At 46.2% G+C, this 13,564-nt stretch overlaps 1 protein-coding gene across 1 annotated transcript; it reads left to right on the top strand.

Moving 5' to 3' along the window:
* The first annotated feature begins 5,396 nt into the window (after window positions 1-5,396).
* On the top strand, window positions 5,397-10,524 carry LOC135549881 (leukotriene B4 receptor 1-like). Its single transcript, XM_064980254.1, has one exon. It carries the CDS (start codon window positions 5,618-5,620, stop codon window positions 6,545-6,547), a length of 930 nt encoding a protein of 309 aa, XP_064836326.1. The 5' UTR covers window positions 5,397-5,617; the 3' UTR covers window positions 6,548-10,524.
* The last annotated feature ends 3,040 nt before the right edge of the window (window positions 10,525-13,564 follow it).

The following is a 13,564-nucleotide window of genomic DNA, read 5'->3' as shown; positions in this document are numbered from 1 at the left end:
TCAAGAAGTACGACACATACAGTTGACGTTGGAAGTTTAAATACACCTTAAGACAAATACATTTCAACTCAGTTTCCACAATTCCTGACATTTAATCCTAGTAAAAATTCCCTGTTTTAGGTCAGTTAGGATCACCACTTTATTTTAAGAATGTGAAATGTGAAAATAATAGTAGAGAGTGATTTATTTCAGCTTTAATTTATTTAATCACAATCCTAGTGTGTCAGAAGTTTACATACACTCAGTTAGCATTGCCTTTTAATTGTTTAACTTGGTTCAAACGTTTTGGGTTGCCTTCCACAAGCTTCCCACAATAAATTGGGTGAATTTTGGCCCATTCCTCCTGACAGAGCTGGTGTAAATGAGTCAGGTTTGTAGGCCTCCTTGCTCGCACACACATTTTTCAGTTCTGCCCATAAATGTTCTATAGGAATGAGGTCAGGGCTTCGTGATGGCCACTCCAATACATTGACTTTGTTGTACTTAAGCCATTTTGCCACAACTTTGGAAGTATGCTTGGGGTCATTGTCCATTTGGAAGACCCATTTGCGACCAAGCTTTTACTTCCTGACTGATGTCTTGGGATGTTGCTGTTGGTGTTCTTTGGCTCTCACCCTTTTTCCTCCAAACATAACAATGGTCATTAGGGCCAAACAATTATGTTTGTGTTTCATCAGACCATTGGACATTTCTACAAAAAGTATGATCTTTGTCCCCATGTGTAGTTGCAAACCGTACTCTGGATTTTTAATGGCGGTTTTGGAGCAGTGGCTTCTTCCTTGCTGAGCGGCCTTTCAGGTTATGTCGATACAGGACTCGTTTTACTGTGGATATAGATACTTTTTTTTACCTGTTTCCTCCAGCATCTTCGCAAGGTCCTTTACTTTTGTTTTGGGATTGATTTGCACTTTTCGCACCAAAGTACGTTCATCTCTTGGAGACAGAACGTGTCTCCTTCCTGAGCGGTACGACGTCTGCGTGGTCCCATGGTGTTTATACTTGCGTACTATTGTTTGTACAGATGAACATGGTACCTTCAGGGGTTTGGAAATTGCTCCCAAGGAGGAACCAGACTTGTGGAGGTCTACAATTTGTGGAGGTCTTGGCTGATATCTTTTGATTTTCCCATGATGTCAAGAAAAGAAGCACTGAGTTTGAAGGTAGGCCTTGAAATGCATCCACAGGTACACCTCCAACACTGCCTTTCAGAAGCTTCTAATGCCATGACATCATTTTCTGGAATTGTCCAAGCTGTTTAAAGGCACAGTCACCTAAGTGTTTGGAAACATATCACCCACTGGAATTGTGATACAGTGAATTATAAGTGAAATAATCTGTCTGTGAACAGTTGTTGGAAAAAATACCTGTGTCATGCACAAAGTAGTTGTCTTAACTGACTATAACAACTATAGTTTGTAAACAAGAAATTTGTAGAGTGGTTGAAAAGTAAAGTTTATTAACTCCAACCTAAGTGTACGTAAACCTCCGACTTCAACCCTATATATATTTATATATATACATAATAATATATGTCATTTAGCAGACACTTCTATGTTAAGCGACTTAAGAGTCATGTGTGTGTCAAAGGTCCTTTTTGGATTTGTGTTGAGCAGGTAGAGTAAGGTACATACCAAACACAAACCCTATAGGAGGGACCTGACTGAGGGGAGGAGGGACCCTATAGCGTCTGCCTGAGGGGAGGAGGGACCCTTTAGAGTCTGTCTGAGGGGAGGAGGTACCCTATAGTGTCTGTCTGAGGGGAGGAGGGACCATTTAGCGTCTGTCTGAGGGGAGGAGGGACCAGCCAGAGGGGAGGGAGGACCCTATTGTGTCTGTCTGAGGAGGGACCCTATAGTGTCTGTCTGAGGGGAGGAAGGACCCTATAGTGTCTGTCTGAGGGGAGGAGGGACCCTATAGTGTCTGTCTCAGGGGAGGTGGGACCCTATAGTGTCTGTCTGAGGGGAGGAGGGACCCTATAGTGCCTGTCTGAGGGGAGGAGGGACCCTATAGTGTCTGTCTCAGGGGAGGTGGGACCCTATAGTGTCTGTCTGAGGGGAGGAGGGACCCTATAGTGCCTGTCTGAGGGGAGGAGGGACCATATAGTGTCTGTGTGAGGGGAGGAGGGACCCTACAGTGCCTGTCTGAGGGGAGGAGGGACCTGCCAGTGGGGAGGAGGGACCCAATAGTGTCTGTCTGAGGGGAGAAGGGACCCTATAGAGTCTGTCTGAGGTGAGGAGGGCCCTTATAGTGTCTGTCTGAGGGGAGGAGGGACTCTATAGAGTCTGTCTGAGGGGAGGAGGGACCTGCCAGTGGGGAGGAGGGACCCTATAGTGTCTGTCTGAGGGGAGGAAGGACCCTATAGTGTCTGTCTGAGGGGAGGAGGGACCCTATAGTGTCTGTCTCAGGGGAGGTGGGACCCTATAGTGTCTGTCTGAGGGGAGGAGGGACCCTATAGTGCCTGTCTGAGGGGAGGAGGGACCATATAGTGTCTGTGTGAGGGGAGGAGGGACCCTACAGTGCCTGTCTGAGGGGAGGAGGGACCTGCCAGTGGGGAGGAGGGACCCAATAGTGTCTGTCTGAGGGGAGAAGGGACCCTATAGAGTCTGTCTGAGGTGAGGAGGGCCCTTATAGTGTCTGTCTGAGGGGAGGAGGGACTCTATAGAGTCTGTCTGAGGGGAGGAGGGACCTGCCAGTGGGGAGGAGGGACCCTATAGAGTCTGTTTGAGGGGAGGAGGGACCCTTTAGTGTCTGTTTGAGGGGAGAAGGGACCGAATAGTGACTGTCTGAGGGGAGGAGGGACCTTATAGTTTTTGTCTGAGTGGGGGAGGGACCCATTAGAGTATGTCTGAGGGTAGGAGGAACCCTATAGAGAGTGTCTGAGGGGAGGAGGGACCCTAGAAAAGGCAATGGGAGGGGTCTGAAATTATTTTCTGATCTTGTCTGATAATTGTCTATTCAAAAACAGTCTTCAGTGAGTGATGTTGCCTCACACCCAAGACCTTCAGGGCAATTTGATCATTTGCAAACCAGACTGTGATGCCGTATCACAGGATTCTCTCTGTGACCTCATGGAAGAACAAGAGCATTTTTTCTGGTCAACTCCAAATTCCCTTAGTCTACTAAGGAAATAGAGGCGTTGTTGGACTCTGAAGCAGACCCTGTTTACTTTGACCTTCCAGCTCGGCACCCAGGTACTTATATGATCTAACCTGTGCTATGTTGGCATTGTGGACAACCATAGACACGTGGTCACCGACTGATTTGGGGTCAAACACCATTTCCTCAATCTTAGAAGAATTGTAGTTTTTCTAGCCTTATTTTGCCACTAAATGGAAGCATTAAACTAAGGCAATTACAGTCAAAGAGAGCCAACAACCCAAAGATGGATTAAATGCATTACACATCCATTTACAGTGGGGCAAAAAAGTATTTAGTCAGCCACCAATTGTGCAAGTTCTCCCACTCGAAAAGATGAGAGAGGCCTGTAATTTTCATCATAGGTACACTTCAACTATGACAGACAAAATGAGGGAAAAAAATCCAGAAAATCACATTATAGAATTTTTAATTAATTTATTTGCAAATTATGGTGGAAAATAAGTATTTGGTCACCTACAAACAAGCAAGATTTCTGGCTCTCACAGACCTGTAACTTCTTCTTTAAGAGGCCTCTCTGTCCTCCATTCGTTAGCTGTATTAATGGCACCTGTTTGAACTTGTTATCAGTATTAAAAGACACCTGTCCACAACCTCAAACAGTCACACTCCAAACTCCACTATGGCCAAGACCAAAGAGCTGTCAAAGGACACCAGAAACAAAATTGTAGACCTGCAGCAGGCTGGGAATACTGAATCTGCAGTAGGTAAGCAACCAAATCAACTGTGGGAGCAATTATTAGGAAATGGAAGACATACAAGACCACTGATAATCTCCCTCGATCTGGGGCTCCATGCAAGATCTCACCCCGTGGGGTCAAAATGATCACAAGAACGGTGAGCAAAAATCCCAGAACCACACGGGGGGACCTAGTGAATGACCTGCAGAGAGCTGGGACCAAAGTAACAAAGCCTACCATCAGTAACACACTACGCCGCCAGGGACTCAAATCCTGCAGTGCCAGACGTGTCCCCCTGCTTAAGCCAGTACATGTCCAGACCCGTCTGAAGTTTGCTAGAGAGCATTTGGATGATCCAGAAGAAGATTGGGAGAATGTCATATGGTCAGATGAAACCAAAATATAACTTTTTAAAAACTCAACTCGTCGTGTTTGGAGGACAAAGAATGCTGCGTTGCATCCAAAGAACACCATACCTACTGTGAAGCACGGGGGTGGAAACATCATGCTTTGGGGCTGTTTTTCTGCAAAGGGACCAGGACGACTGATCCGTGTAAAGGAAAGAATGAATGGGGCCATGTATCGTGAGATTTTGAGTGAAAACCTCCTTCCATCAGCAAGGGCATTGAAGATGAAACGTGGCTGGGTCTTTCAGCATGACAATGATCCCAAACACACCGCCCGGACAATGAAGGAGTGGCTTTGTTAGAAGCATTTCAAGGTCCTGGAGTAGCCTAGCCAGTCTCCAGATCTCAACCACATAGAAAATCTTTGGAGGGAGTTGAAAGTCCGTGTTGCCCAGCAACAGCCCCAAAACATCACTGCTCTAGAGGAGATCTGCATGGAGGAATGGGCCAAAATACCAGCAAGTGTGTGAAACCCTTGTGAAGACTTACAGAAAACATTTGACCTCTGTCATTGTCCAACAAAGGGTATATAACAAAGTATTGAGATAAACTTTTGTTATTGACTAAATACTTATTTTCCACCATAATTTGCAAATAAATTCATTAAAAATCCTACAATGTGATTTTCTGGATTTTTTTTTCTCCCAATTTTGTCTGTCATAGTTGAAATGTACCTATGATGAAAATTACAGGCCTCTCTCATCTTTTTAAGTGGGAGAACTTGCACAATTGGTGGCTGACTAAATAGTTTTTTGCCCCACTCTGTGTCTGTCAAAAGTTCAAATCATTAAAACTTTTTGCACAAGATAGAACCACATAAAAAAATATGAATTATTAAATGTGGAAAAAACATATAAAAACCTTGTGGCTTCCCCCTAGACACACCTACAATCTACTTTATATGTTTTGCCTAGGGCTTAAACTATCTTCTCAGTGTCATGTGTCTATTGATGAGAATCAGGTTGAGTGTAGCCTTAATGACAAAATTGGAAGTTTCTAAATGTTAACCTCAAACACAAATATCTCTCCCTCTGACTCATACTCACACACACACACACACACACACACACACACACACACACACACACACACACACACACACACACACACACACACACACACACACACACACACACACACACACACACACACACACACACACAGAGAGAGAGAGAGAGCTTTGTCAGGAGGAAGCTGACCAGAGGCAGTTAACCCACATCAGTTTCCTTATTATCACTCTATGACAAGAGGTCAAGAGAAGAAAACAAACTTGTGAGGATTTGAAGAAGGAGAAACTAAAGAATTAGATGTCTAAAGTCTACTGTCTTCCAGATAGCTCTTAGATCTCTTATTCTTTCACGGACCACGGTGAACATGAACTCCTCCAGCAACTCCAGCTTGGACTCCACCTCCCGGGATTCGGGCCGCCTGATTGCGAGCACCGTCCTGGGGCTGTGCTGTGCGCTGGGCCTCCCTGGTAACATAGCTGTCCTGGTGGTCATCCTGCGCCGCACGTCCCGACGCCCAAACTTCACCCTGTGCCTCATGCTGAACCTGGCTTCCTCCGACATCCTGTGCCTTGCCACGGTGCCCGTGTGGATCTATACTCTCCAGCAAGGCTGGACTCTGGGCCGTGTTGCATGCAAGTTAGCCACCTTCCTGCTCTACCTCAGCCTGTATGCTAACGTGCTAACGGTTACTCTACTCGGTGTCCAGCGCTACCTCCAGGTCCTCTACCCGCAGATGTGGAACAGGCTGGGGCACAAGGGGGAGGTAGTGCTGCTCCTGGCCCTGTGGGGGCTCGCCTCTGCCCTGACTGCCCCCGCAGTTGCCACTCGCGATGTGCGCGATGGCGAGCTCAAGTGCCAGCGACACACGGGCTCCGCTGCTGAAAGAGTTGCTGTCCTCGTCTTGGAGATCCTTTTAGGGTTTGTGATTCCGTTCTCTGTGCTGGTCACGTCCTACTGCCGCCTCCACCGGCGGGTGAACCAGACGGCGCTGTTCAGCAGTGCAAAGATGACGCGGCTGGTGACCAGTGTGGTGGTCGCCTTCTTCATCCTCTGGATCCCTGTGCACATTGTCAATGTGGTGGACATCGCCGGCATTGTGCTGCAGACTTCCTGGCCAGAGGCATCGGCAGCGCTGCTGAGACACAGAAGCACGGCAGCGCGTGTCGTCCGGAGCTTTACGTTTTTTAACAGCTGCCTGGACCCCTTCCTGTACGCCTTCGCCTCGCGGAGGATTCGTGAGCAGCCCAAGTTGTCGTCGAGGAGCGAAAGCAGGATGCAGGTCACAAATATCTGATGTATGAAGCTGTGCTTTGCTGGTGTGACTAAAGGCATATGACTGGCATGCCAACCCCTAATTCTAACCCTCAGCCTAACATTAACAAGTCAGGGTACTCTCAAAAATAAATTGCTTTTTTAAGGGGTTCTTGACTTTGATTTTAGAGCAGCCAAATAAGAGTCCCATTGCCCCTGCAATTTTGCCCTCAACAAAACCTACATTTTGGTTTGCTGACTGTATAGGCTGTACTTTCTAGGTATCCATAGGTTAGCCTAGATTTGTTATTTCGGAGATCTAACGCCCTTCAAGCTTGACCTCCATTGGTCAAAGCCTAAATTGTATTGCTTCTGTCAGCTTTCCCATGAATAAATACATATATATGGTTACCATGAGTAAGTTTCTCTTATAGTGCATGTACTTCTGCTTTGGTTCAGAGGAGCTTCAACTTACCATAGTGTTTTGGAATATTTCGTCATACTTGTGAAGTTTCCTCAATGTATGTCAAAATCAGGTATTTGAGCAGTGAGCACAATGGAAAAACACACTAGATCCATGCAACAACATTTCTGCCTAAATAGATCAATAAAAGCATGCAATACCCCACTCTGATGCCCAATATGGGTTTAACCATTTTAGTTTCAGTCTGACCCGCAACGAGAAGTGAGCCTACTTGCCAAACACTGCCCCCAAAAATAATTCTGAACCAAATGAAGGTAGAACTTGCCATATGTCAGATGTATCAACACATTGGTAAACAGACAAACAACTTTATCTGCACCCAAAGGAACATGCCTTTAGGTTCAAAATGAGAAATAAAGCTTGAGATTGACATACTGTAGTTTAAAACATTTTATGAAACTATAAACAGTTTTTGGGGGGTTATGATGAGGTGGTAAAAATCATGAGCTGACGCACCCCCAGCATTTATTGTAGAGGTGCTGACTAACTGTATAAAAAGAAAGAGAGAAAGTAGAACACTCTACATAGATATGAGTCACACACCCTGCATATGCTCCCAACAATTTAATGGATATATATAGTGTAACTTTCTCTTTATGCAGTTCTGGTGAACTTGCATATTTTCAGATGTAAGTGGTATATTTATAAGTACAAAACTCAAAATTCCTAACACATGTAATGCCCTCTATCTCATGTTCAGAACTTTTGATTGTGAATTCATTGGTGTTTCACAGAACTTTCACAGTTGAGTCATTCAAGCAAAATCAAATCTAACTTGCTTTTCTTTTTGAAGTGGTGAATAGAAAGAATAGCAGATGGTAAATATCATTTTCAAATTATAGTTGAGGGTAAATCTCATTTTCAAATTATAGTGTGCAGAGGGTCCCTGGTTCGAGCCCATGTTGGGGCGAGGAGAGGGACGGAAGCTATACTGTTACACATGTTCAGAGATACAGTGCCTTCGGAAAGTATTCACACCCGTTGACTTTTTACACTGTTTTTATCCAGCCTGAATTTAAAATAGATTAAATTAAGATTTTGTGTCACTGGCCTACACACAAACTCCTGTGATATGTCAAAGTCAAATAATGTTAGAAGAAATTTTTACAAATTAATAAAACGTGAAAGCTGAATTGTCTTGATTCAATAAGTATTCAACCCTTTTGTTAAGGCAATCCTAAATAAGTTCAGGATAAATCATGTAGTTATTGAAGTTATTAATTACACATTGGATGGTGCATCAATACACCGAGTCGTTACAAAGATACAAGCGTCCTTCCAAACTCAGTTGCCGGAGAGGAAGGAATTTCACCATGAGGCCAATGGTGACTTTAAAACAGTTACAGAGTTTAATGGCTGTGATAGGAGAAATCAGGAGGATGGATCAACAATAGTGTAGTTACTCCACAATACTAATCTAATTGACAGAGTGAAAAGAAGGAAGCCTGTACAGAATACAAATATTTCATAACATGCATCCTGTTTGCCACAAGGCACAAAAATAATACCGCAAGAAATGTGGCAATTAATTCTTTGTCCTGAATACGAAGCAAACCTAATACAACACATTACTGAGTACCACTCTCCACATTTTCAAACATAGTGGTAACTGCTTCATGTTATGGGTATGCTTGTAATCGTTATGAACTACGGAGTTTTTCAGGATAAAAAAAAGGGAATGGAGCCAAGCACAGGCAAAATCCTATAGGAAAACCTGGTTCAGTCTGCTTTCCACCAGACATTGGGTAACAAATTCACCTTTCAGCAGGACTATAACCTAAAATGAGGCAAATCTACACTGGACTTGCTTACCAAGTACGCAGTAAATGTTCCGGAGTGGCCGAGTTACAGTTTTGACTTAAAAAATCTATGGCAAAACCTAAACATTTTTATCTATCAATGATCTGCAACCAATTTGACAGAGCTTGAATAATTTTCAAAAGAGTAATGGGGAAATGGTGCACAATCCAAGTGTGGAAAGCTCTTAGAGACTTACCCAGAAAGGCTCACAGCTGTAATCACTGCCGAAGGTGGTTCTACAAAGTATTGACTCAGGGGTGTGAGCTGTTTCTATTTTTCGTTTTCAATACATTTGCAAAAGTTTTTCAAAACATGTTTTCACTTGGTCATTATGGAGTATTGTGTGTAGATGGGTGAGGAAACAATGTTTTTAATGCATTTTGAATTCAGGCTGTAACATGTGGCAATGTGGCATTATTCAAGGGGTATGAATACTTTCTGAAGGCACTGTATGCCAGTCTTATAGTTGCATTATCCTTATACAGTACATACTGTACGTAGGACAAATCATCACAAACAGGGGTATTGTAAAGCAGTTGGCTACTGGAAATCTGTAGCACGTTGTTGTGTACCATTTATTATATGTTGGTGATCAAATGATTGTATCTTTTTAATAAGGTACAAAACAGGTTCCCATGGACAGAAAAGAAGAAGACCGAAGAAGACAAACAGTTCCCATTCCACCCCCGAATCACAGGACTTCCCCAACCCAAAGTTAGTTTGGTGGTTCACAATAGTGGCGCAGTAGAGTCATGTTGTACGCCTTTTTTGCCCCATGCAACATTGTGCAAAATTGTTGTGGTATATGGCCAATATACCACGGCTCAGGGCTGTTCGTAAGCACAACACAACTCGGAGTGCCTGGATACAGCCCTTAGCCGTGGTATATTGGCCCTATACCACAACCCCCGAGGTTACTATTATAATGTCACACCCTGACCATAGTTTACTTTGTATGTTTCTATGTTTTGGTTGGTCAGGGTGTGATCTGAGTGGGCATTCTATGTTGGATGTCTTGTTTGTCTATTTCTATGTCTGGCCTGATATGGTTCTCAATCAGAGGCAGGTGTTAGTCATTGTCTCTGATTGGGAACCATATTTAGGTAGCCTGGGTTTCACTGTGTGTTTGTGGGTGATTGTTCCGGTCTCTGTGTTTTGCACCAGATAGGGCTGCTTTCGGTTTTCGTACGTTTGTTATTTTGTTAGTTTATCGTGTATAGTTTCTTTATTAAAATAAAATGAATAACAACCACGCTGCATTTTGGTCCGCTCCTCCTTACCACAACGAAAGTCGTGACAGAATGTTGGAGGAAATTATAGTTGAAATGATTAATTATGTATACATTTCTTTTAGAACCATTAAGTTTTAATACTATTATGTTATGGTATGAAATGTGTGGGTTCTTGGTTAAACTAGGACCAAAAATGTAGGTAAAACAAATTAGTTGTCTGTACCTTGCGGGAAAGGGAGAAGGAGGGCAGATATCCTTTCAGACAGATAAGAATGTTTGTTTTATGTTCCATTAGTGGAGAATAAATGATATCGTTTAGACAGATTGGAATGTTTGTTTTATGAGGGGAGTAGAAGATGGTCTCCAGACCTGAAAACACTGCGCTATTGTGTGGATCGGAGAGAGTGTGAGAAACTGATGAAGTCATTTTATGTTCTCTCCTTAAAATGTAATGTTCTTTGTATTTTGGGTCAGTACTCATCAAGAATAAATGCTGAACCTGTTTTTAAGACTGGTCTCGATCTATTTCATGCAATAATAGTAAACTTACAACTTATTATGAAATAGAGTGTGATTTTGGTTTTGGCTACAAACACAGAATCACCCACTACAATAGGACCAAGCGGCGTGGTAACAGGCAGGAGCAACTAAGGGAGGAATGGACATGGGAGGACGAATTGTTTGGAGAAGGACCCTGGGATCAGCCTGGAGAATATCGCCGCCCCAAAGAAGAACTGGAGGCGGCGAGAGCTGAGAGGCGCTGGTATGAGGAGAAGCAACAGCGGCAGCAGGAGCAACAATATCGGGACTACACTACTTGAGAGGAAATAGACAGGTGGGCGGTCGACCCAGGGAGAGTGCCGGAGCCCGCCTGGGATTCACTGGAGCAGTGCGAAGAGGGTTATAGGAGAATGGAGATGGCGAAGCAAGCACGGCGGCGCGGAAGGAAGCCCGAGAGTCAGCCCCAAAAATTTCTTGGGGGGGTGGCTCACAGGGAGTAGGGCTATGCCAGGTAGGAGACCTGCGCAAACTTCCTGTGCTTACCGGGGGGCTAAAGAGACCGGGCAGGCACCGTGTTATGCTGTGGAGCGCACGGTGTCTCCAGTGCGGGTGCATAGCCCGGTGCGGTACATACCAGCTCCTCGTATTGGCCGGGCTAGAGTGGGCATCGAGCCAAGTAAGGTTGGGCAGGCTCGGTGCTCAAGAGCTCCAGTGCGCCTGCACAGTCCGGTCTATCCAGTGCCACCTCCACACATCAGTCCTGCAGCTCTCTGCACCAGGCTTCCTGTGCCTGTCCTCGGCCCAGTACCACCAGTGCCAGCACCACACATCGGGCCTCCAGTGCGCCTCACCTCTCCAGCGCTACCGGAGCCTTTCTCCTCTCCTGCGCTGTCGGAGTCTCCCGCCTGTTCAGCGCTGCCCAAGCCTTCCTCCTCTCCTGCGCTGCCGGAGCCTCTCGCCTCTCCAGTGCTGCCGGAGTCTTTCTCCTCTCCTGCGCTGCCGGAGTCTCCCGCCTGTTCAGCGCAGCCAGAGCCTTCCTCCTCTACAGCGCTGCTGGAGTCTCACGCCTGTTTAACGCAGCCAGAGCTGCCAGCCAGCAAGGGGCTGCCAGTCTGCAAGGAGCAGCCAGTCTGCAAGGAGCTGCCAGTCTGCAAGGAGCTGCCAGAGCTGCCAGTCTGCATGGAGCAGCCAGAGCTGCCAGTCTGCAAGAAGCCACCAGAGCTGTCAGTCTGCAAGAAGCCGCCAGAGCTGCCAGTCTGTATGGAGCAGCCAGAGCCGCCAGTCAGCATGGAGCAGCCAGAGCCGCCAGTAAGCATGGAGCAGCCAGAGCTGCCAGTCAGCATGGAGCAGCCAGAGCCGTCAGTCTGCCAGGATCTGCCAGTCAGCCAGACTCTTCCAGATCTGCCAGTCAGCCAGACTCTTCCAGATCCGCCAGTCAGCCAGACTCTTCCAGATCCGCCAGTCAGCCAGACTCTTCCAGATCAGCCAGTCAGCCAGACTCTTCCAGATCTGCCAGTCAACCAGACTCTTCTAGATCTGCCAGTCAACCAGACTCTTCCAGATCCGCCAGTCAGCCAGACTCTTCCAGATCCGCCAGTCAACCAGACTCTTCCAGATCTGCCAGTCAACCAGACTCTTCCAGATCTGCCAGTCAACCAGACTCTTCCAGATCTGCCAGTCAGCCAGACTCTTCCAGATCCGCCAGTCAGCCAGGATCTGCCGGAACCGTCAGTCAGCCAGACTCTTCCAGATCCGCCAGTCAGCCAGACTCTTCTAGATCCGCCAGTCTGCCAGACTCTTCCAGATCCGCCAGTCAGCCAGACTCTTCCAGATCCGCCAGTCAGCCAGGATCTGCCAGAGCCTTCCTCCTCTCCTGTGCTGCCGGAGTCTCCCGCCTGTCTGGCGCTTCTGCCGGAGTCTCCCGCCTGTCCGGCGCTGCTGCCGGAGTCTCCCGCCTGTCCGGCGCTGCTGCCGGAGTCTCCCGCCTGTCCGGCGCTGCTGCCGGAGTCTCCCGCCTGTCCGGCGCTGCTGCCGGAGTCTCCCGCCTGTCCGGCGCTGCTGCCGGAGTCTCCCGCCTGTCCGGCGTTGCTGCCGGAGTCTCCCGCCTGTCCGGCGCTGCTGCCGGAGTCTGAAGAGCACCTCTGTCCCAAGCTGCCCCCCTGTCCCAAGCTTCCCCATGTCCCGTGTTATTAAGTAGGGTTGCCGTGGCTAGGAGGTCACGGAAGCGGACAAGGTGGGGGAAGACTACGGTGAAGTGGGGGCCACGTCCAGCACCAGAGCCGCCACCGCGGACAAATGCCCACCCAGACCCTCCCAGATAGGTTCAGGTTTTGCGGCCGGTGTCCGCACCTTGGGGGGGGGGGGTACTGTCACACCCTGACCATAGTTTACTTTGTATGTTTCTATGTTTTGGTTGGTCAGGGTGTGATCTGAGTGGGCATTCTATGTTGGATGTCTTGTTTGTCTATTTCTATGTCTGGCCTGATATAGTTCTCAATCAGAGGCCGGTGTTAGTCATTGTCTCTGATTGGGAACCATATTTAGGTAGCCTGGGTTTCACTGTGTGTTTGTGGGTGATTGTTCCTGTCTCTGTGTTTTGCACCAGATAGGGCTGTTTTCGGGTTTTCACGCGTTTGTTATTTTGTTAGTTTATCGTGTATAGTTTCTTTATTAAAATAAAATGAATAACAACCACGCTGCATTTTGGTCCGCTCCTCCTTCCCACAACGAAAGTCGTGACAGAATGTTGGAGGAAATTATAGTTGAAACGATTAATTATGTATACATTTCTATATATATATGACATATAAACTATATGACATATAAACTGGTAAACAACGTAATGAGAGCAAATTGATGTAGTATTTACAGCCACATTGATATACAGTTTGGTTTTACCTTCCAACAAAATTTGATGTAAAATTTCTCCATTTATGAGGTGAAAATATAGAAATATACAGTGTTTAGCAGTTATATTATTTTTTTTATATTATTTTGGTTCGATATTTATAATTTTTGAGCAGTTGGATTAATTAAGTGATAG

Source organism: Oncorhynchus masou, chromosome 12 (genome assembly GCF_036934945.1).
Source record: "Oncorhynchus masou masou isolate Uvic2021 chromosome 12, UVic_Omas_1.1, whole genome shotgun sequence".
Classification (NCBI taxonomy): domain Eukaryota; kingdom Metazoa; phylum Chordata; class Actinopteri; order Salmoniformes; family Salmonidae; genus Oncorhynchus; species Oncorhynchus masou.
This window is presented reverse-complemented; position numbering and strand designations above follow the sequence as displayed.